The sequence below is a fragment of the Perca fluviatilis genome, chromosome 1 (genome assembly GCF_010015445.1).
Source record: "Perca fluviatilis chromosome 1, GENO_Pfluv_1.0, whole genome shotgun sequence".
Classification (NCBI taxonomy): domain Eukaryota; kingdom Metazoa; phylum Chordata; class Actinopteri; order Perciformes; family Percidae; genus Perca; species Perca fluviatilis.
In genome coordinates, this window is record NC_053112.1 from 14855747 (window position 1) to 14877423 (window position 21677).

At 40.2% G+C, this 21677-nt stretch overlaps 1 protein-coding gene and 1 long non-coding RNA gene across 3 annotated transcripts; one reads left to right on the forward strand and one right to left on the reverse strand.

The window, feature by feature from the left end:
• Positions 1-619: 619 nt before the first annotated feature.
• On the reverse strand, positions 620-20436 carry sh2d3a (SH2 domain containing 3A). Of its 2 annotated transcripts, none has more exons than XM_039797676.1 (20): positions 20422-20436; positions 17724-17815; positions 17470-17587; positions 16729-16758; positions 16564-16622; positions 14290-14447; positions 9849-9888; positions 9596-9712; positions 8917-9060; positions 8238-8542; positions 8029-8114; positions 7384-7503; positions 6213-6370; positions 5905-6099; positions 4617-4778; positions 3960-4075; positions 3243-3414; positions 3022-3133; positions 2254-2439; positions 620-1442 (listed from the first exon to the last, which is right to left on the reverse strand). In XM_039797676.1, the coding sequence occupies exons 2-20, from the start codon at positions 17811-17813 to the stop codon at positions 1249-1251; spliced, it is 2562 nt and encodes an 853-aa protein (XP_039653610.1). In that variant the 5' UTR covers positions 17814-17815; positions 20422-20436; the 3' UTR covers positions 620-1248. The 2 variants fall into 2 exon arrangements, with proteins under 2 accessions (XP_039653610.1, XP_039653600.1); XM_039797666.1 differs by lacking the exon at positions 20422-20436 and adding an exon at positions 18030-18328.
• Positions 12418-16637, forward strand: LOC120557406. Its single transcript, XR_005638966.1, has 3 exons — positions 12418-12560; positions 14346-14493; positions 16567-16637. It is a non-coding gene; the product is annotated as an uncharacterized LOC120557406 (long non-coding RNA).
• Positions 20437-21677: the final 1241 nt, after the last annotated feature.

Genomic DNA, 21677 nt, shown 5'->3' on the forward strand with positions numbered 1-21677 from the left:
TATTCTGAATTGAAATCCAGATGACCAGTTCAACCAAATTTCAAATTAATGACACCAGGGTCGATTTCTAAGGAAGAAAATGGGCACCTTTAAAATCTTATAGGAGTGTTTAAAGACTCACTCCAGACGTGTTTTATGACATGAAAATACTTTTGCTTTAAACAATTTGTCTGATGTGGTCAATTAACTCTAAAAATATTTAAATTACTTTTACTCCTATCTCCAATCTGTGAATATGAATATTTTTTCATTACAAGCGCTGGACACAAGTTTCTTCCTACTTCACTGAAAAGTTCACTTTTTTAGTGAATGTGCATTTGAGGTTACAAGTTTCCACATCACACTAATTGAACGTTCGTTTGAACACGCCTGGAACTTGCATTGAAGGCGAGTGCAGAGAAACTTTCCTCCTTCAGCAGAAAATCTAACTTCTAGTGTCAAACTGCACAATCATAATTCTTTACAAATCTAACTCTCATTGAGCCACATCCTGTCACCTTATCGTTTTTCTCTACCACTTCAAGGGGTATAATTGTATGATACGTTTTTAAAAAGAAAATGTATGTATTTACGTGTATTGTTTGAGTCATAAAGTGAAAACGTGAAAAGAGAAAACAAATGTCTTTTGTTTCTTTACAGTATCATTTATGAGAAATATTAAATGCAAAAAATAAACACATACATCTCCAGTGTGGTCTCTTGCAGCAGCAAGTGGTGTACAAAAGGAACTGACTCAGTTTTAATAATGTTTATGTTGATCCTTAGGAATCTTAGGTATCAAACAAGTGGTGTGGATTAATAAAAAAGTAGTCTCACATTACCAGACCTTCCTTCACAGTGCTGTGGAGGAGGGTCTGGCTTGTCCACATAGCATTCCGGGATGGGAGAAAAACGTGCTCTGGTTTATTGGCATTTTTTTTAAACCAATCACAATCATCTTGGGCGGTGCTAAGCGCCAGACGCAGTGGCCCAGGCTCTCTCTCTCCCCTTTCCTGTCTTCAGCAGTCCTATCTAATAATGGTCCTTTCCACAGTAAAGGACTACCCATGGTTTTACACATTCATGATATGATTTATTTCATAAGTTAAGTTGTCGCTTGACAAGCTTGAAAGTGATCTTTTCCTTTTTCAGCCTTGGCTAACGCAGTACGCCGAGGCTCGACTAAAAACATTTCACTTTCATCTTTTATTCCTCTTGAGAAGAAAGCTGCTGATTGCACCTCTCACTTAGTGAAACAGACCCTGGGGCTCAGGTTAGAGGGTCAGGTTGTTGTGGGGTGATCACCGCGGGTTCCAGTTTATCTGAGAGGACACAAAGAATCTTGTCAAACTTCTCATAGCGCTCCTTTCTGTCAGCCCCTGCCCCCGACTGACCCCAGAACAGCCGCAGGGCAAACTCAGTCCGGAAAGCCTCCAGCAGCTCCGGGACTGGCTCCCAGTTTCCTGTTGAAGCAATGTGACGGACATCAGATCAGATACCACGGATGATGTCATTTCACATCAATTTCACAATGTACACGTCTTTTTTTTTTTAAGTATAATATACGTTTTACTTTTGCTCTTCCTGCCAGTGCACATGTGTTTACGTTACAACAGGCCTCATGCAAGACCCACTCATATGAACAGATTTGTTGTGTGTCTTCTCATACTTTGAATGTTTTTCTTCGGTACAAAGAAAACTCATCAGTTGTACAGAGAGAAGCTCTGCCTCTCTCCACTCGTTTGACATAAATACAGTATAATGCCTTAATCTGAATGAATTTCTTACGGAAATCAACTCAAATACAAATAACTATATATACACTACAGATAACAACTTAACTAAAATAAATTTGTGTAAATGTAATACTGCCTTTACCATATCGTTGTCTTTGGATTGCCAAATAAAAACAAATTTTATAATTGGCAATTTCTACAAATCAGTAATTGTTAGGAAAATAATCTTTTTACTGTTTGAAAAAAACACTTTTTTGTGAATGAAACTTGCCCAAACTGATTATGCAGCATTATGCAGGGCCATGTTTGTGTTAATTATCTAAACTCCCAAACTCACACCTCATGAACAGCCGACATTCAAATATTTACGACAAGTTTTCGCAGTTAAGAGAGTTTGGTGAATGTGACTTGGAGCAGACAAAGTAAGAGATTTAGGATAAGAATACAGTAATGTTCTTGCATGAGACCCATTGTCTGTACTATAACTGTGCCTATTAAAAGAAAAGGACACTAATGTACTGTACGTGCGTGTGCATACCTGTGAGCAGAGTGTGTGCGTGCTGCTGATAATCATGTGCATGCAGCGCGGCACTGCGAGCTGATTGGAGGACATCGTAGAGGAGCTGACAGCCTCGCTCGCTGTTCTCCACCGGGTCGTCACCCTCCATCACCATCAGCAGAGGAACCAGGTGTGGCACAGCTATGGGACCTTGGACTACAGAGTCTACAGAAAGTCATATGAACACACAAGACTCAGTGCAATACATTCACTACTTAAAAAATGGTTCACAGTGCTAATTATAAAGCACTTGTTTAAACCTGTCTGGTGTAACAGTTGGTTTCTTCCCTGGAGCTTCACTCAATTAAAAGCGGATTTTCCCTATCAAAGTTTTTTTATAGGTATTGTGGAGTACTACTGCACACAGTATGTTAAAACGTATAACGCTTTTTGTGGCTCCGGAGGAAGCCTCATGAAGTCTGATAAATTGTCTCAAGTGATGAGAGAAGATCAATTTCAAGTTTGATTTTATATTGGAGACAAAAAAACTGACTGCAGCTCCCATCGGTTGTTCTGTAATTCATTTTCTTTTACACCTCGACAGCCGATACTAGCACTTAATTTCATATAATTTCTTATTTTTTTCTAAAGAAGAAGAAGCCCTAAGCAACTTGCACAGTAGCACACCTTAAGCTGGTTATTTGGAAGAGTTGCACTTCCAATTTGTAATGACATCTGAGTTTGAAAGGTTGCATTAGACAAAAGCATATGCCAAATGAATGTAATGTCTTAAACACCAGCACTCACCGTTTCCCTCGTTTAGCAATTTCATGAAGGGTTTGAGTTTCTTCTCAAATAAAACAGCAGACTCTGTGTTGTTTCTCCTCAGCGCTCGCCACGTCATCTCCAGTCGCGTTATCTGCACATGTGCACGCACAAACAGACCAAGAGTGTTGGATAACTTCAACTACTTTCTATTTGGCATTAGTTTGCATATAGCAAGCATACGTTTGTCACAATTACACCACCTGAGGCATCTCCAGAGCCTTCATCACGGCTGAGAAGGAGTAGAGGTTGTGGGCGTGTTCTTTAAGGGCCTGAGCCAATAAGATTAATTTATGTAAAACAGTTGCCCTCTGGCTCAGAGTCCCTGTGCAGCCCAGGATGTCCACTGCGACTCCCAGTGCTATTAGATGATGCCTACAAAAAAAGGGAGAGATTAATGGATTAGAGGTTTGAGTTAGCAGAAGACAGGAATAAAACAGTAGGTGGGGGAACATTTTCTCACTTCCCATTGGTGTGGTGAGTCCACCCCGAAACGACAAAAGGTGAATGGAATTGTGTGGTACTCATAGAATTGAAAAATGACATGTACAAAAAAAAGCAGCAACATTTCTGTCCACAGCATCACAGTTACTCTGGATAATCCACAATACAACAGTTTACCAAAGAAATAGTCCCCCTTAAAACTGTTAAAAGCATTTTCTGTGTATTATCCATATTGATGGGGGACTGTGAGTAGAAAAATATGTGGCTGTCAAATTAGTTTTCCAATACTTTCGGCACCACAAACACAATTCCATTCACATTCACTGTTTGTAGTGAAGTCAGCGATCAAAGATACCTTAAAACCTGGACAAATTAAACCAAAGATATCTGCATGGCTGGCTAGATACCACTAGGTATAAGTGTTATATGGGTGAACCAACTATTTAATTTATACTGTATGTGTGAACTGCTTGTACCTTTCTAACAAATCCTGTCGTAACTGGCGACCGTGTGGCAAAGTGATAAGCTCCAGCCCTGATCCAACTCCCATAATCGTCTTCTGCTCATCAGTCACGCCAACGATGCGTGCTACCTGCAGCACAACAATGACAGATCAATGGCCAGGGCCTACATTTATTAAACAACTAAAAGGAAAATTTGGGACTTAAGCTAAAGATACAGTAGAAGTAAAAATTCACTCACAAAGCTGTTAATCAAAGTTTTATCTAAAAGAAAATACTTAAATGAATATAAATATAATAATTTATACTTTATTAATCTCACAAGGGAAATTACAATGTTTTCACTCTGTTGTTAGAACACAAATTACACACAGGCCTGAAATACACAAACATGTACCTCAGTACCTGCACAAATGGTGAGATGTCAGAGTAACAGGGCTGCAGCTCAAGAGCCCCGTGGCAGTGCCCACTGTACAATGGTCCGTATGGGGACTTGAACCAGCGACCCTCCGGTTCCCAACCCAACTCCCTACAGACTGAGCTACTGATACTCTAAAAGACGGATCCAGACGTCTCTTAAATTGGCCATATGTGACTGGTGTAGGAAACAAAGTTAAGAACACACCCTCTAAGACATATTCTGGATTGAACATTGAGAACATTGAGAGTTACCTGGCAGTCAACGCTGAGCATGTGCAGAGCGGTGGTGTCAGGGTTTGAGCGGTTGAAGAGCTCTTTGAGTGTCAGCAGGACGGTGGGCTCTAGAGGTCGGTTGTTCTTCGGCAGGAGCAGCGACTCAAACTGATCCAATTGGAAACACGAAACAGACTCCACCTGTGTTGGAGTAGGAAGGATATTACAACGTTAGGGCACAACTTTATTCTGAGGCTGTTATTTCTAAATAATAATAAACATTATAAAGCACTTTTCAAATAGACATGGCACAGGTTAAAAACAAGGATAGGATGAGGAATTGGATAGATGCTTAGATTCTCTCAAGAATGTGTCAGCTTTAAAAATGGGGTGTATATATATATATAGATAGACATGACTTTAGGAAAATGCAAAGTTTACTTTGATGCTGCTGTAGTTCCAGATATAGTGTAGCTCAGATTGCTAGCTACACTAATTTGCAACATTATAATCCTGATCAGATACTCCTAATCACCCTCTTTAAAATTGAGGAATATTTCAGGATAATAACTACATCCCTGTAGTTTACACCTTTTGAGGATCATACAAGTAGCTTTGCATGTTAGAATATTTTACTACAAATCATTTACACTTTATTTTCAGTTTGATAGGAAAATGTGCATACTCTTGAAACTTGCTTGAGTTATGTAATCAATTAGAATGAATATCAAGTCTTCATTTGTCTTTGTCAATGCTAAACTACTGTGAAAAACCAAAAACTATTAAAAGGAAAAATTATTTGGTCAATAAAATGTTAAAACATGCTGTTTTTGTCTGACCACAAAAGGATTAAAATGTACCATCATAGAAGATGATGACAAATACCAAACCAAAGTTGGAAACACTGGACTTTTTCATTTTAGGAAAAGATGACTAGTAGCTCAATATCTTTTTGTTGACGACTAATCATTTCAGCTCACGGTAAAGCTTTTGAAATTGCAGATTGATCTGAAAATTTGGAACTGCTTTGCACTGCAACAATACGCAACTTTGACAAAATTGAATGCAGAACTGCCAGCTGCCATTGATTACACAACTCCAACAAATTTCAAGAGTCTGCTTTTCATATTAGGAGGAAATTAATGGAAACCAATTGACAATGGAATTTGAAAAATTCATATATTATGTAAAGTATACTGTAAATGGTTGGAAATCAAAAGGCTAACACTATTGTAATCCTTTAAAATGTTGTATTACCTTCATATTTACTTAGAAGTGAAATGCAAATGTAAAAACTATAAACAAAAAATATATAATTTATACAGACATGTGGCTTTTCAAAATGCCAGTCTTCCACTTCCACTGACATCCTCTCCGGCGTCAGCAGCGACAGCTGTGATAATGCTTCTCTCTTCTCTGCCTCCAGAAAGCCAAAAGAAGTCTCCGTGAGGCGGGCGCGGCTCTGCCACTTCTCCTCTGCACGCAGTCGGTCCACATGACCTTTCTGTTGGGACTGTGGCACCTGGACAAAACATGCAGACATAAACTCTCCATTGAGGATTTGCAGACTCATTTCCACAAATAGAGAGAGATAATAGAAAGAAAAAAAAAGCTGAGCCGTGATGGGGTCTTTACCCGGATGACCAGCTCATCGTAGAAAGAGGAGGGGTCACCGTCCTGGTCTGTGGGTGGGGGGGGGATGGCATTGCCGAAAAATGCAGAGACCCTGAGAGGTTTAGGAGGAGCTCTCGGGTGCAGCTGTCCATCTGAACCTCGCAAAGTTACACCACCACCTGCAGGGACGGAGGAGGGAGTTATGTGTCTGTATCATAGCCTGTCTCCATAGTCGGAGGAGGTGCTTTTATGGTACTTGAATCCGTTACTTGACCCTGACCTGTCACTAGTCCACTCTGTGTCAAACATAAAGCCCATAACCAGGATCTTAGAAATTCAAATATATTTGTTTTTTTTAATGAGGACCCCCTCGAAAACGAGATGCTTCATCTCAAGGGGTTATCCTCTTAAATAAACAATTTCAATTTAATGTAGCGACTTTTCAGTATTTCTTATAGTTGAATGTTCAATGATATTTTCTGCTAATTTCATTCAAATGGAATAGTTCAGAAAATTGATATTTGCTTATAAACTCAACTCACTAAACTTGAATAACTGTGTCTCTTTTACCTGTAATAAGTACCAGATTAAAACTTCCATAGAAAAAAATATATAGAACCCTTAAATAAAGCGTTACCGTTTAATTTCCCAACATGAAGTTCTTAATCCCTCTCCACACTGACAGGAATAAAATTATGGTTGTTTTATTGTGAAATTAAAAAACTTCCTTCAGGTTGCTTAAACCCACAATTTCCCAGAAAGATAGTGAGGACATGAACTGAGCTACAGCCTTGTCATACATGCTTTATATTGGCAATGCTTCGCTAATATGTCACTCTCAATTCTACACGTTTTTTGTAAATAACCACATTTAAATATGCAACAGATGCAGTTTAAATGTATGTTCTATTTCTGCTTGCCCACTCTTTCTCTTGTGTTTCTGCAAACCCACGTAGTCTTCTACAGTCATCTTCCATTATGTATACTTTTCTGGCATCAAGGTGGCAATTATTGCTCTGCGCGCAGGCTATGGTTTCTGACAAATGATTTTTAAATGGGCACATTCCTTAGTTGCAGCTGTGTATTATGACAGAGCAGAGGGTCAGGACAGAAATGTGTGCTGTTCAATATTTATGTACCGTTTCTTTTTAAAATCGGACCATAAATAAATGAAAACGTGTGTGCGTGTCACCTGGATAGGAGGGGCGTGTGTGTCGTGGTCGGGGGCTCAGCAGGGGTTCGCTGCCTGTACGAAACACTGGGGAGATGGGGGCTGGGCCAGGGTCCGCCGACTGAGAGTTTTGTGGAACACCTGGATGAGGAAGAGGAAAAGCAGGAAGTTAAAAGATAAACAACACAGTGCCGTAGGATTCTGTGTTTTTCTGTGTGTTCTGATGGTGGTTTTGCTCTACACTTTGACACCTCCTCAAATCAATTCTGGAGAAACAATATAGGCTGACCACAAATGTCCACTGGATGCAACAATTCTTCAGAAGCCAAATATCTAAAGTTGGTTTGCTGATATTTTTTGTGTTTTACGACATCATCAGGAAATCATGAACAATTCATGTCAACTGCCAGTGAATACTAGCATTTATATACATTTACAACTGAATTTCATGTTTCAGAGATACGAGCAGCTCTGAAAAAAATTGATCTGGTGGGTAAATGAAGAGGATTGGAAAGAAGAGCCCGACATGAAGCGCGAGCAAGTCGTTCTGCTGCATGACAGCACAGTGGCTGGAATGGCTGTGGATTGTCTCCGGCGGCTGCAACAGAGCTGCATCCAGTGGACATTATGGGTTAGCGGTGACAGGCACATGTATGTCTAACGTACCAGGTCGTAGGTTGCTGTCAGATTGTGCAGACTGAAGCGAAGGCCTGCATCCAACGTTCTCCAAGTTAGCAGGTTGACTTCCACTCCTGTCATGCATAAAATGTAGTTAATGAGAATAGTTTATTTGTATTTGTGTATGCAGTTTGTTTCACCATTATACATGTGTATGTGGACTGCACTCCAACAACTTTCAACAGACTTCCTCCCACCTTAGCAGTTGATTGACCTGCAGTGTGTCGGTGTGTCCAGAGCTGAAGCTGCGCCTTATGTTGGCTTCAGTGTGTTTTTCTCTCCCTGCACCTCTACTACTGCTGCTGCTGCTGCTGCTGCTGCTTGTGGGCTCTGCCTGACGCTCGCTGATGACACGCAGAGGAAGGGTCCGTGTGATTGGATGAAAGATCACAGCACCTGAGGCCTGGGAGATGGGCCGACGCCCGCCCACATAGAATCGGATAAGAGCGGGAACATTGTCAAAGCGATCCTCCTCAAACTGGAACAGCTTCTTTGAGTAGCCCTGTCACACAGATGGAGGCACACACACACAATAGATCAAGCAGAGCCTTTTAAAAGGAATAGTCCAACAAAAATCCATCCAAAACAAGGTATTGAATTACAAAATAAATTAAATTAGCTTAGCTTAAATTTATTTAAAGGATTAAATAATTTTGTTTGTTATTTTTCCGATTGACAAATTGTTTAGTCTAAAATGGTCAGAAAATAGTCCCCAAAAAATTGTCTGTTCCCATTGACAGTGATAAAAAACAAAGCACAACATTTTTAAGAAGCTGAGATCGATGAATGTTTGGCATTGTTGCTTAATTCATTATTTTAACAATTAATTCATTATCCCCCACTTTTCGCACAATGACACACATGACATAGACACACCTTTTTGGGTCGAAGGATGACTTGTATGATCTTAAAATGCATGGGCGCATCCTTCCAAAAGCAGCTCAAGACGTAGTCGCCAGTGGCAGAGCTTGAGTCTCGGACCAGAAAGTCTCCATCCCTCTCAAACAGAGACTCTGCAGCCTGGAGACAAGTCGGCAGGTTAAGTTGGTCAACATTTTAATCTTCATGACCGTAGGATTTATTGCAGGAGTGTGGTATTAGACTGCACTGGATACAAGAGGGAAACAGCTAGCCTGGCTCTGTCCAAAGATAACTAAATCTAAACTAAGTCTAGCCTTGCTAATACTTAATTGTACAGACGTGAGAGTGGTATTGATCCTCTACTATTTCCAAAGCCAATAAGTGCATGTCCTACATAATAGTCAATCTAATTTGTTTAATTAGCGTGTATAGAAATATACTTTGCACATCTACAACGTGAGACAGATGCGTCGGAGGGGGACAAGCAGGTCAAAAGTTGCGAAGAAAACTCACGCACACTGTCTAACTTGCAAAAATGTATATTGTTATAAAGATTATAAAGATGGTCTAGTACCGAAACGTTGCTTTATATATTTTTTGCAAGTTAGATAATGTGCAGGTGTTTTCTTTGCAGCATAATTTGTGTGTATAAAAATGTTTAATTTAAATGTAAATGCATTTAATGTAAATGCACCTCTCGGCTCAGCGGCCCGTGGTACCATGCATGGCTTGTCGGGTCGTCAGTACTGAGCTTCAGCTCCTCCTCCAGCTCCTTTTTTATTAAGTCCATGTCTCTCCGACCGCCAAACACCTACAACCAGACCATAGTTACTCTATAGCATGTTTTCTGTGCTCACATTTTGTATATGCAAAGGTATGAGGGAAAATATGTAGAGAAAAAGAGGCGACTAGTGAGAGACAGAGAGGCTGTGTGCTTAACCTCTTACCTTCAGCTGGCTGAAGTATGCGCTGACACTCCTCCTCTTGCTGAAAAACAAGAGAGAAGAGGTGATATGAAGCTACTAAACTCAACCCCAGGGAGCCACAGATGACGGTGCCATGTTTTCCCTTTGCACGTAAACAGTACGAGGATGGAAGGCCACTGCCAAGGTCTGGATCTGTCATTAACACCACAAAAAACTGAGCGACTTTTAATAGCCTGCCTCTTTTTCCTCCTTCCTTCCTCCTCAAGCTTCCACCTTCCTGCCTCTGTAAACACAAGGCTAACAGATGAATAGGTCAGAAAACTCACAGCAGGGCTCCCAGCCATCTCATGAACTAATTCCCATTCTAGCAATTCTACATCTATGTCTGCCTCTGTGTGAACATGGCTCAACAATGTGGAACAAATTGTGTGTTCAGGGATTGCTGGAGGGATGAACACAAACAGTGAAGTGATGTTTTCTTGTTTACCCTGCTTTCACGCTCAATACAACTATTAACATCTACTGAAGCACATCAGACACACATACACATACTCTCTCTCTCTCTCTCTTTGATATTATGATAGTTCAGTCATATATAACACTACTTTCATGAATGCTGTAATGCTTAGCTTGAAAAGGTTTCAGAAGGTGTTGATTCAACCATATTTACACCACTTTGATTGGATGTGCCTACTACTCCCATGTGACTCCCTAGTGACTCAATGACTCTTGTGTGACTATCGACCCCTCAGGTGTCAACACCCACCATAGGTTAAATATCTGGAACCCCCCACTCAGAAGGCTTCTTCAAAACTGAAGAAGCCTTTTGGATGAGAGGCAAAACATCTTCAAGAATTTTTAGCAAATCCATTTGCCTTTGCTTATGAGAGAGAGTTTTAAACTGTAGAATGTCCCCCAATGTTGTTAAAAACTACTGTAGCTATTAGCTAATTTCCCTTAGGGCAATAAAGTATTCTCATTCTGCTACAACCCAAGGTTGTGTCTTGAAATACCACTGCACTGTAACTTTTATTATCGTATTTTATCTTATATTTTTTATATTTTCAACTGTTTTAACTGCTCTTTAATGTTTAATGTAAAGCACTTTGAATTGCCTTGTCTTGAAATTGCTTGTTTCGTCTGACCAACAAACCCAAAGATAGAGTCTACTATCACACAAGACAAAGAAAAACAGCAAATTCTCCCAACTGAGAAGGTAGAACTAGGTCATGTTTGGCATTTATTTCCCGAAAAAAAGGATGTTATCAAATTAGTTGCAAATAAACTAATTTGATAACATTCAAATATGTTCCAAAAAATTCCAAAGAATTACTTTATTGATCGACTAATTGATTAAACGACTTATGTTTCAACTCTACTATTCTGCACTTGTATTGTGTTGTGTTTATTTATTTTTTCAGGTTTTTTTACTGACCTAACTCATCATGTAAAGTGTCTTAAAGTATCTAGAAAAGAACTCTGTAAATTAAATGTAGGCTAATATTATTATTATTATTATTTTTTTTTTTTTACATAATCTACTGAGAGGTTCTCCAATAGTTAGTCTATCCTACTTGATATACATTGGGTGGATAAAATATTAAAAACAATTCAACAACAACACAAACTACAGTACCCACAATTACCATAATGTAAAACTAACACGTCTTTAAAACAGTTTTAAAAAAAACTCAACATTATAACCTTCATAATGCAGCTTTTATTGAAGGTATGTTGTTTCAAACTGTATTAGGTTTAGCTGGGTAGGCTACTTAATAAAATGAAAACTATTCTAGCTGCATATGTTCACAATTAAATAATTCATAACACATAAAAACAGAGAGATCTAAATAAATGACAGCTTTAAGATTTGTTGGGTATGAGCTAAGAAGGTGCAACATCCTGTTTGTGGGGCGTTGGCCCAGGCAGCACAACAGAAACACCTGTGCTAAGTGCTGCAGAGCCACTATTGAGACATGCAACCTGGCAGCACACTATAAGCTATGTTTCAGATTGTTTTAATAAGCCTTACCAGCCAAGTGGTATTCCTCTGTGTCACATACCTCAAAGCTAATAGCTAACGTGTAGTCGTAGGCCTATTCTTTTAATTGGTCTCGTTTGCTTTAACTTGGAACATAGTCTTCTGAGTGAAGATTGTGCAATAGGTAGCCAGCTGACGTTAACGGCTACAGGTAAGCAAACAAGAAATAACCTAAGTAACACTGTCGACTTTTTTTTGTCATACGAAACATTAAAAAAACATAGAATTTAATTTAGGAATACCTTTTCAGAGGGCACTGCACACCAAAAGTTAAATCAACAAACAACTTGACTAAAAACGAAAGTCTTGCCTAAATTATCGTTAACGTAAAGTTCCGTTGTTTAAAACGTTCTCTTGCCAGCGGCCAACAACTGTCCTACCTGTCAGTCCGCTTCACAGCTCACTCGTCCCAGACATGTTCTGCGGGTTGTGGTCCAAACTAACGCCGCCAAACAACAGCTGTGGAGTTGAAGTCGTTCAAGCCGTCTCCGGTCCCTCCCAGCCCCCCCCCCCCCTCCCTTCTCCCCCTCCCTGCGCAGTTTCGGATCGGACGAGTTCCCACAAGTTCTCCCGAGCTCTCCTTCTCCCCCCGCCCCAGGCCCCGGTGCTGAAACACCGCTATCTGCCTGGCATTCCTCGGATACCGAAACCAGCCGGGCTAACACATCACCTGGCTGCAGTCAGCACATATGGTAGGTTGCTGTACAGAGTCGTAGGCTATATGACCATAAATTCCACATATGGTAGGCTACTGATTTATTCTTTTCAAACGGTGACATGTCGATCTGACTAACTTTTTATAATGATTGCCCCAGCCAATCAGGGCGGAGGACCGAAACTATCTACTTCACTGAGCCTGAGCCAGATGTGCCTGAACTTGACAGCCAGCCTCCATTTACACACTCACTACTTGTCAGTTGTAAAACTCAATTATGTATGAAAGGAAACAACTTTTACAACAAAAGGGTTGGTTCACCCAAATAACAAAAAAACATTCAGTATTGTTTCACGTACCTCTTATACTTTCTAGTAACTAAATCATTTGGGGTTTATTTGCAGTGAAAAATAACATAATACAATTCGACAGCAACATCTGGCACAGGTCTGGAGCCCTACCCCGAGCCTCTGAACATTTCTTGTTGGCAAGTCCAAAGTAGGGATCTCTGATCATGTTTTCTGATCACAATCAAATTACTTAGTAGTAATACAGCTGCACAGTGGAGGCTCCAGTAAATATGTAAATATGTTTGACAGCTGAGTTGCTCTGCTTTAAGAACATATAACTTGTACCGCAGTCTTTTAAAAAATTTTTTTTATATAATTCCTTATAATAACAGAAAAATAATTGCCAACTGTTTTGATAATCTATTAATTGTGTACATATTTTTTTCAAGCAGAAGTGACAAATATTCCCTTGTTCTAGTATTTAAATTCTGAGAATTTGCTGCTTTTCTTTATCCTACTCCATTATAGTAAACTAAAATCTTTAGGTTATGTCGTGTTGCAGACAAAGAAGCCACTGGAACTAGAACATTGTTTCTGGAAAGACAAGTTGCTGTTGAGGTTTTCAAAAGTGATTTTGTTCAGTGCTTTCAGCACAACAAACCAGTTCACATGAAACCAAAAATATCTGCATGCTTTAATAGCACTAGGGATAGAGTGAAAATGAACATGTCTTTTTGTAATTTAGGTGAACTGGCCCTTTAATGCTAAAAGTCCACCCACATTAAAGTTCTTTTTAAAGGCCGACCTCAACATTAACAACTTCCAAACACACACACTGGCCTTTGTCACTCAGTCCTTGACCGCTCACTGGGGGGGGGAAGTGTGACCAACATACAGTATCAAAGTCCCAAGGTGTGATGTTTATTATGTTAGTCATCAAAAAGCAGCTGTTGGTCAATGAAAGTAAATAAAGTAAAGATTATAATGCTATTTCATATCCTTAAAGGATTCATTCATATTGTCTAGTGCAGTGTTTCTCAAATGTTTTCATGTCAAGAACACCTTAACTGACCCAAAAGAGATCACGGACCCCCATTTGATGCAAAATTGTCCCGGGGTCCCCCACCTGTTAGGACTTTAATCTTTTAGCTGTTTTATTACAGATAGTGTATGAAACCCATGATCCAAATAGTCATACATTCTGTCATTGTGTTACTTATGGATGGAACTGTGGTGAAAATCAGTAATTCCTTTTTGTTGGGGACCCCCTGGAACTCCCTCAAGGACCTCTGGCGGTCCTCTGACCCCTCTTTGAGAACCACTGGTTTAGTGAGTACAACTACTTCACCTTACAAATGCTCACATTTTAAGAGACAGTAGTTAATTATTAGTCATGAACCTGGAGAAAGTGGGTCTCACACCCACACACACACCCACACACACACACACACACACACACATTATGGGCCAGCTTACCTGCGTTTGCTGTCCTGACCGCGCTCCGCCTCACTGATAGTGTTGTCCTCGTTCAGGGGGCGGAGCTGCGAGCAGGAGGCAGAGAGACGGTTTTTTTTATCAGCTCGCTGGAGGCGGGGCAGGACACTCTGACGAAACAGATCCTTCCTCGGCTTTACCTGCAGGAAATGGTAGAGACCCAAACAGTTTGCGTCCTTGTCACAGGTGATGTCTACTGTTTTCTGATGCTATGTAGCGCTTACCAACCAACTAAGCCCCCAAACCCGCTATACCACCCATAGTGTCCTATTTATTTATTTACAAATGTACATACTGTAACTACACTTATACATAGCCATATTCTATCGCTCTTCATACCATTCATCCTGCACATACACTTCTCACTACTCTTATAATGTTACTGTTTCTGCACTATGGTACTGTTAACACACTGCACATAGCTGTACATAGCCTACTGTACATATCTGTCTATATGGTTCATACTGAATATCCATATTTAGGGGTCCAAGCCCGAGGGGGCTGGGAACGTTCACAGATCTAGCAGCGCTGTGGAACCCTATTGCTTTCCTAAGGATGATTTTTTTTTCTCCGCGTAAAACTGGTGCTACAGCCTAAACCGTACATGGCGAGGGATGCCAGTTTCAGGAGTGGTCCAGATCCCTGCACGGACCTCGGACACACAAATGTAGCCACTTCCACCACTACATGGCGCTATAGCAGAAAAAAACACGTTTGGTCCTATAACTCCCAAACCGTACATCGCACATTAAAAATACTTGTATCCACGCGTTCCCTGAATTCAGCTGAATCTCCTGATATAGGCCACGCCCATTTCCGTCTATACTTTTATGCGTCGTTTATCGTTTATACGTAGTATCTCCAGACCGACCTGACAAAAAGTTATCAAAAGAATTTTTATAGGATGAAAATTGCGCAATTTACGCACAAACTAGCTAGCTACAAAAACAAACTTTGCCATATCTCAGCCAAAATAAATGCTATCAAAGCCAAACTTTAGATTCTTGTTTGCCATGACCCTCTGGGGCTCCAAAACTAATTTTACTAGCGGGCGCTACAAGTACAAAAAGTTTATATCACATGAACGGCTCAGCCGATTTTTTTAAATTTTGCCATCAAGGTCCACTCACGCGTTTTGGCAAATAACTCAATGTATTTAAATGGGAAATTTACAATGGCAATATCTCTGCAGCATTAAATGCTATCATCACAAAACTTGAGATTATTGTTCGACATTAGAGCTGAAGATCTTTGCCCGAACCCGACGGGACCCGACGGGACCCGTCGGGTATAAATTACTCATTTTTTACGAAAGACAAAGGAGCTGTGTGCGTGCGGCGCAGTCTCTTTTTTTCTTTCTCTCCCCTTTCCGCCGAGTGGTGCGTGTGCCCGCTCGCGGTGCGAAGCGCGTGTCCGACACTCTAATGATGCTGATAGACGGCCTTTACAGTCGGGCTGTAAACGGGTTCGGGCTTTTAAAAAGCTGTCAATCAAAATGTACGGGTCGGGCTCTGGCCTTTTCGGGCCGTACTTTTAAGGCCCGATTACAGCTCTATTCGACATGCCACTCTGTGGCTCTATACCAGATTTGGTTATGATCGCCCTTTAGGGGGCGCTATAATTGAGGTAGAAGCGTTTTGGCCTTTTACTCAATAAATGGGAAATTTGCTATTGCATTTCACTACAGACTTTGGCGCTTGCACTTGGTCAAATTTCCAGACTTTTGCCTCGCCACCGTCGTGCTTTGGGTTCTCCTTTCGCAGGCTCCACTTTCGTGGGCTCTTAGCGTCGTCAGGGGCGACTTGCGCCAGGTGGGACTGGCGCCAGGGAGGCTTGGACCCAGTCATAACCGCTTGCAGTTCTAGTTTATTCCGTTTTTCTTATAATAATACACTGCATTAATCTATATTGTTTTTTTACTACTATTATAATGTTTCTGCTGCTACATTGCACATATCTGTACATGTTTTTCATACATTGTTCATATTACATAGCCATATTTATTCCACTCTTATAAGGTAACTGCTAATACACTGCACACATTTAATTTATATTACTCTAAACCACCTTCTGTAAACCAACTGTACACTACTGTCTACACTGCATTATGTTTCTTGTCCTGTCTAAACTTGAATATCACATTGCACTTTTCTGCTCTTTTTTGTGGTTGGACGCAAACTGCATTTCGTTGTCTTTGTATTTGTACTTGTACTTGAATCAAATCTAATCTAATCTAATCTAACCTAGTTGTCTCACCAGATCCATAGACGATCCCAGGGAGTACTTTCGGCTCACCCTGCGCTCCACTTGCACACCTGAGAGGACAAAAGGACATTTTAAAGGAATAGTTTGAATAGTTTGACATTTTGTAAAATATGCATATTTGCTGTCTTGCAGTGTTAAAGAAGAGAAGATCCATACCACTTTTAGGTCTCTCTGTTAAATATGATACTGAAAAAAAACAAGATATAACATCTTCATTAGTGAATTTTAGAGATTCTTGTAGTTTTTGTCACCTTTAGCTAGAGGTTTCCACCTGCATCCAGACACAAAGCTAATAAGAACATTTTCAAAATGTTAAACCATTCCTTTCATTGGTGTGCATGGATATTTATATATATATATGAAATACCCCTATATGCAAGACATTGTTTAATATGTGACATAATCATTTATATTCTCTAGATTTTCACATTTAAATTCTTTAAATTACACTAAGGAGGAACAAGCCAGTAAACACCCTAAATAAATGTTTTGACTTAATAAACATGCAAGTACAAAGTGCCAACACTAAGCATGAATGCTTTCAACATATACAGCTCTCCACAAGCTGATTAAAAGATAAGAGTTTATTTGAGGCTTGTTTCATAACACAGAAACACTTGAACATATCAACTATTTGAATAAACTAATATCCAAGATGAGCATGTAAACAGAAGAGCAAATAAAACATACAGTCTGCACAAACCTTAAGCATGAGCTATATGCATTATTTGTTTTGCTTTATTCACAACTTTGAAGGGCTTGGATGCAATACTTTAGAATATGTTTCCCTTGATTAACTTTAAATTAGAATATTTAGAATTGAATTGAATTGAATTATTGTCCAGCCCTTGTGTGCATGTGTGCTTCCATGTGGCAAGTGAGTGCAGTGAGTGTCACCAGAGTGTTGGTCGAGTCTCTGCCTGTGTCTTGAAAGTTGATTGAGGATGGTTTCTCTGTGTGTTGCATCCTCTATCCCTGAATCCTTCAGCTCTCCATCTGTTACACATAGCAAACCCTGGAGAGGGAAAAAAAACAAGGAGAGTGAGAAAGGAATAAAGAGAAATTAAGAGTTATGAAGATTGAAGCACATAATAAAAGAAGAGATACTGTATCAACAAGCGCATACAGATGCATTTTGCATATTCACATACCTCCAGACCATAATATTCCCTTTCTAGTGTCTTGGTGTACTGGGGCAGGCCGATCTGTCTCAGCCACCAGGCAATGGAGCGATTATTCATGTCTGAACAGCAGAAGCAGAGGAGATACTTATTACATACCAACACACATGCACACACACATGCTTGTACATGTTCCTTTCTGCACAAGTTTCTCAGTAAACTACTAATAAAAGAGTAGTCTGACATCAGCTTACTTTAAGAAACTAGCCAACCAGACACACAACAGAGAGCTCCTGCATTGTTTGCCTTGCAGCAGCTACAGTATGTAACACCTACCTGTTTGTATGGGTCCACCAAGGCACTCTGGGAGATTACTTCTCTCTTTCTCCTTGTAATATTTCTATCTCATAATGCCTCTTTCTTTTCTTACTTTCCCTCCGTTTTCCTTCCTTCTTTGCAGCTGCTCTCATCTAGGTTGTAACCTCTGTCATTAAGTCTGTCTCTCACTTTCTCTATGTGGTAACAGTGGAAGCCCGCTCCCCCTCAAACCTGTAGGGTCTCTCAAAAAGCCAATCAGATCGTGCAGTGGGCACACGGAATGCAGACACAGACAACAGCAAATCACAGTGCAGGAATTAGCATGAACTCTTGGGAGGCGGAGAGTGCAGGTTGAGGCATGCCATGAGAGAGAGACAGAGTTCAGTTAAACAAGAAGAGGGAGTATGAAAAATGTCAGATGTCAACATGTCGAGTCAGAGATAGGCATGCATGCACATTGACGTGTCTGGCAACCTGTCTGTCCAGACAGTACGTTAGGAAATATCTGCAGGAAAAAAGGTGATGTGTACAAGGCTGACACCTAGTGTTGAAGTAAAAAGTGACACAGGCCTTTTCTCTCAGGATGATTTAAAGGGCCACTTCACCAATTTTATACATAAAGGTCAATTTACTCATTACTAGGACTACCACTCAGCCTCTGTTAAGTTGTAATATGTCTTCTGTGACTGATGACAAACTGTTGGCATTGAATATGAAAGACATGGATGTATTACTAAGCAGGAAGTGTCACAAAAGATGCCATGGAGCATTGTGGGTAATGTAGGATAAAGCATTTCTGAAGCTTGGACTAAAAGTTAGGATAGCTCATCCTCTGTCGCAATTTTCCTTTTCTTCTTGTTATGGACGAGCAATACTAAATCAGTTGAGTGCCCCTTTTAAGAGGTTTGTCCTTAATCTGGAATACTACTTTCAAAGCTTCAGAAACTGAACTGTAGCTGTAAAGGTGATGGGTGGAAGCAGAAACACAATTTCTCATAGACCAAAGTTTAATGTATTATTATTTTTGCACTGTCACTTATTCTTACGATGATAATGTCAACAAGACAGGTTTTGGGAAGATGCTGGGAAGGGAAAAAGTTTGTCTTTTGAATCAGGGGCATCAAAAATAACAAAAGACAGAACTGAACTTGGTGGAACAATAATAAAAATCTTGAATATCCACTGTGCAAAAAATAACTATACAGCATTTAAAACAATGTACAATATTTCCCTCTTAATTATAGTGTAGTAGAAGTACAATGTTATAAGTAAAGTAAAAGCTTTACTGATCAGTGCCTTCTTTGAAGCTATTTCAGATGCTGCAGCTGAAGTGTCAGGCTGGGGTGCTCGCTCTACCATGTACTGCTTGCGACAGCATTCATGAAACTTTGCCTCCTTGGCAAAAAGGTCAACTCCTCTGATTTTGCACAGCAAGTCTTCATCACAGAGTTCTGTAGTTTTTTTCTCTATATTTTTGTATGCATTTGATTGGAATTTCTGCAAGCTGTATCTGTTGCCGGACATTTGCTTCACTGCGCTACTTCTGCAGAAAATGCAATAACTGCTGAACAAAACTGAAGAATCCATATGCTCACGTGTCTGTCTAAGGGAGACATTTTCTGTTTGACACTTGCTTAAAGCACGGCTAGCACTGCGGAAAAACATGCGTCGACAGTTTTCATGATACCCACAATCAGAAGACAATTCATCAGGAATTGATGCTAAAACATCTTGCATGCCACCACAATCAAACGTTTGTGTTTGAAGTTTCTTTTTCATATCATGGATAGCAGTAAATCAGCCTTAGAAGACAATGGTATAAACTTGTCATTTACTGTCCCCTGGTAACCATGCAGGATGCAGTTTTCCAGAGATGGCTGAGGTGAAGGCTTCTGCTTTGAAGAACTCTGGCCAGCTGTCCAGTCTTCATCATTTCGTAATTTTTTTGGCATGTTGACTGGTTTAGATATATTGTTGCATTATACCCATCTGAAAATCAGTTTATTCATTACAACAATGAAATCATGTGTAGTATTCAATTTGAAATATACATTGAGATCACATATTTCATTGAAGTTTAGCCTCAAACACAGACAATCTGGTGACAACCATCAACAGTGACATATTACACACACACACACACACACACACACACACACACACACACACACACACACACACACACACACAATTTCTCTCCCACTTCTGCTCTCTAGCTAGTCTCCCATTCCTGCTCTCACTATCTATTTGTCTGGCTAGCTAACAATCTGACAAGTTAGCTAGCTAATGTTATCAATCTAGTTATTTTATTTAGAAGTAGAGTGGGCGCCTTACATGTAGAAAAATATAGGACACCAATCTTCCAATGGAATCAATATCTTTCTATAACCAGAAAAATAGATCAACTTACCTCCAAATTGTCTTTGCTGAATAACTTCAGGCAGGGCATGAAATTAACACCCGCCCACCCGCCAAACACTGTCAATCTCAATGAGAATTGAGTGATTCAGATGCGTAACTATCGGTAAGCAGGGTATGCGGTTGCTTACGGCCCTGGTCCAATCAGGGGCCCTGGTCCAATCAGGCCCTGGTCCAATCAGGGGCCCGCATCGCTGGAAGACATTGATTGACAACCGAGGCTCCCTATCGTATTTTCATTACTAACACAGCAGTCCCACGTGTAGCCACTGACCAAGCGGGAATGTGAACGGGTAAAATTAATTTCCTTATTTCTGTTATGAAGACGAGACGTGTGTGTGACTCGAACATCTCACATTTACCAACAAAACTTACAGCGAAAGACCGTGCAAAACACCTCAGACCGTCCTGCCAACATGTATAGCCTACATTTTAACACCAATGTACGCTGTGACGATTTTTCACTCTAAAATTGCTGCTGTTTCAATCTTGTCAGCTGTCTGCAGCGGGCGGGGCTGTTGCTCCGTTTCCCCCGTGACTGACGCGCACAAACACACACACACACACACACACACACACACACACACACACACACACACACACACACACACACACACAATCACACACGGTGGCTGCAGGAAAAAACAGAGATGAGACCTACAGGATGACCTAAATTGAGGACAGCTACGCTCGTCGTTATTGTAAGTGCAATGATAAGTTAAAGTCCAATAAATACTGTATTAAACCGTATGAATGTGTGTCCCAGATATGAAATTTACTAACAATGTAAAGATCAACAAGCCACTGACACATATGTTCATATTTGATTCTCAATAAATTATTATTTTGTGTCTTAAATCCACCAGCCGTACCAACATCATCATCCTGAGCCTTTTTGGTAAGGTTCCTAGAAAATCTCAGCCCAGAGTAATTAATTAATTAATAGTACTAATTATTATTCTCCACAAAACAAGTTTTCTTTTTTTTTCTTTTTTTCTTTTTAAGAACTATACAAAAAAAGTTGCAACTTTTTTGCAACAACTCATGTGTTATGGTGCGCATTCAACAGTGTTTTTGTTGTTGTTGTTGTTGTGGTGCGCGTATGCTACTCCTGATTTTGTCAGTCCTCTCATCTCTTATATGCAGTGGCGCAACGAGCCAACACCGGAACACTATTCAGTATTATCAAGGCTGGACCCCCTACTACAGCACATGATGACGGCGCAATGTCCATAGGCTACCATGAAT

Bases quoted from the DNA above. Each gene is read 5' to 3' on its own strand.
- sh2d3a (XM_039797676.1), bottom strand. From the start codon at position 17,813: ATGAATAATCGCTCCATTGCCTGGTGGCTGAGACAGATCGGCCTGCCC. The intron at 7,504-8,028 runs GTACGTTAGACA...TTCCTCATCCAG, and splicing joins TGACAGCAACCTACGACCTG to GTGTTCCACAAAACTCTCAG. The intron at 1,443-2,253 runs GTATGCACACGC...TTGCTTCAACAG, and splicing joins CGCACACACTCTGCTCACAG to GAAACTGGGAGCCAGTCCCG.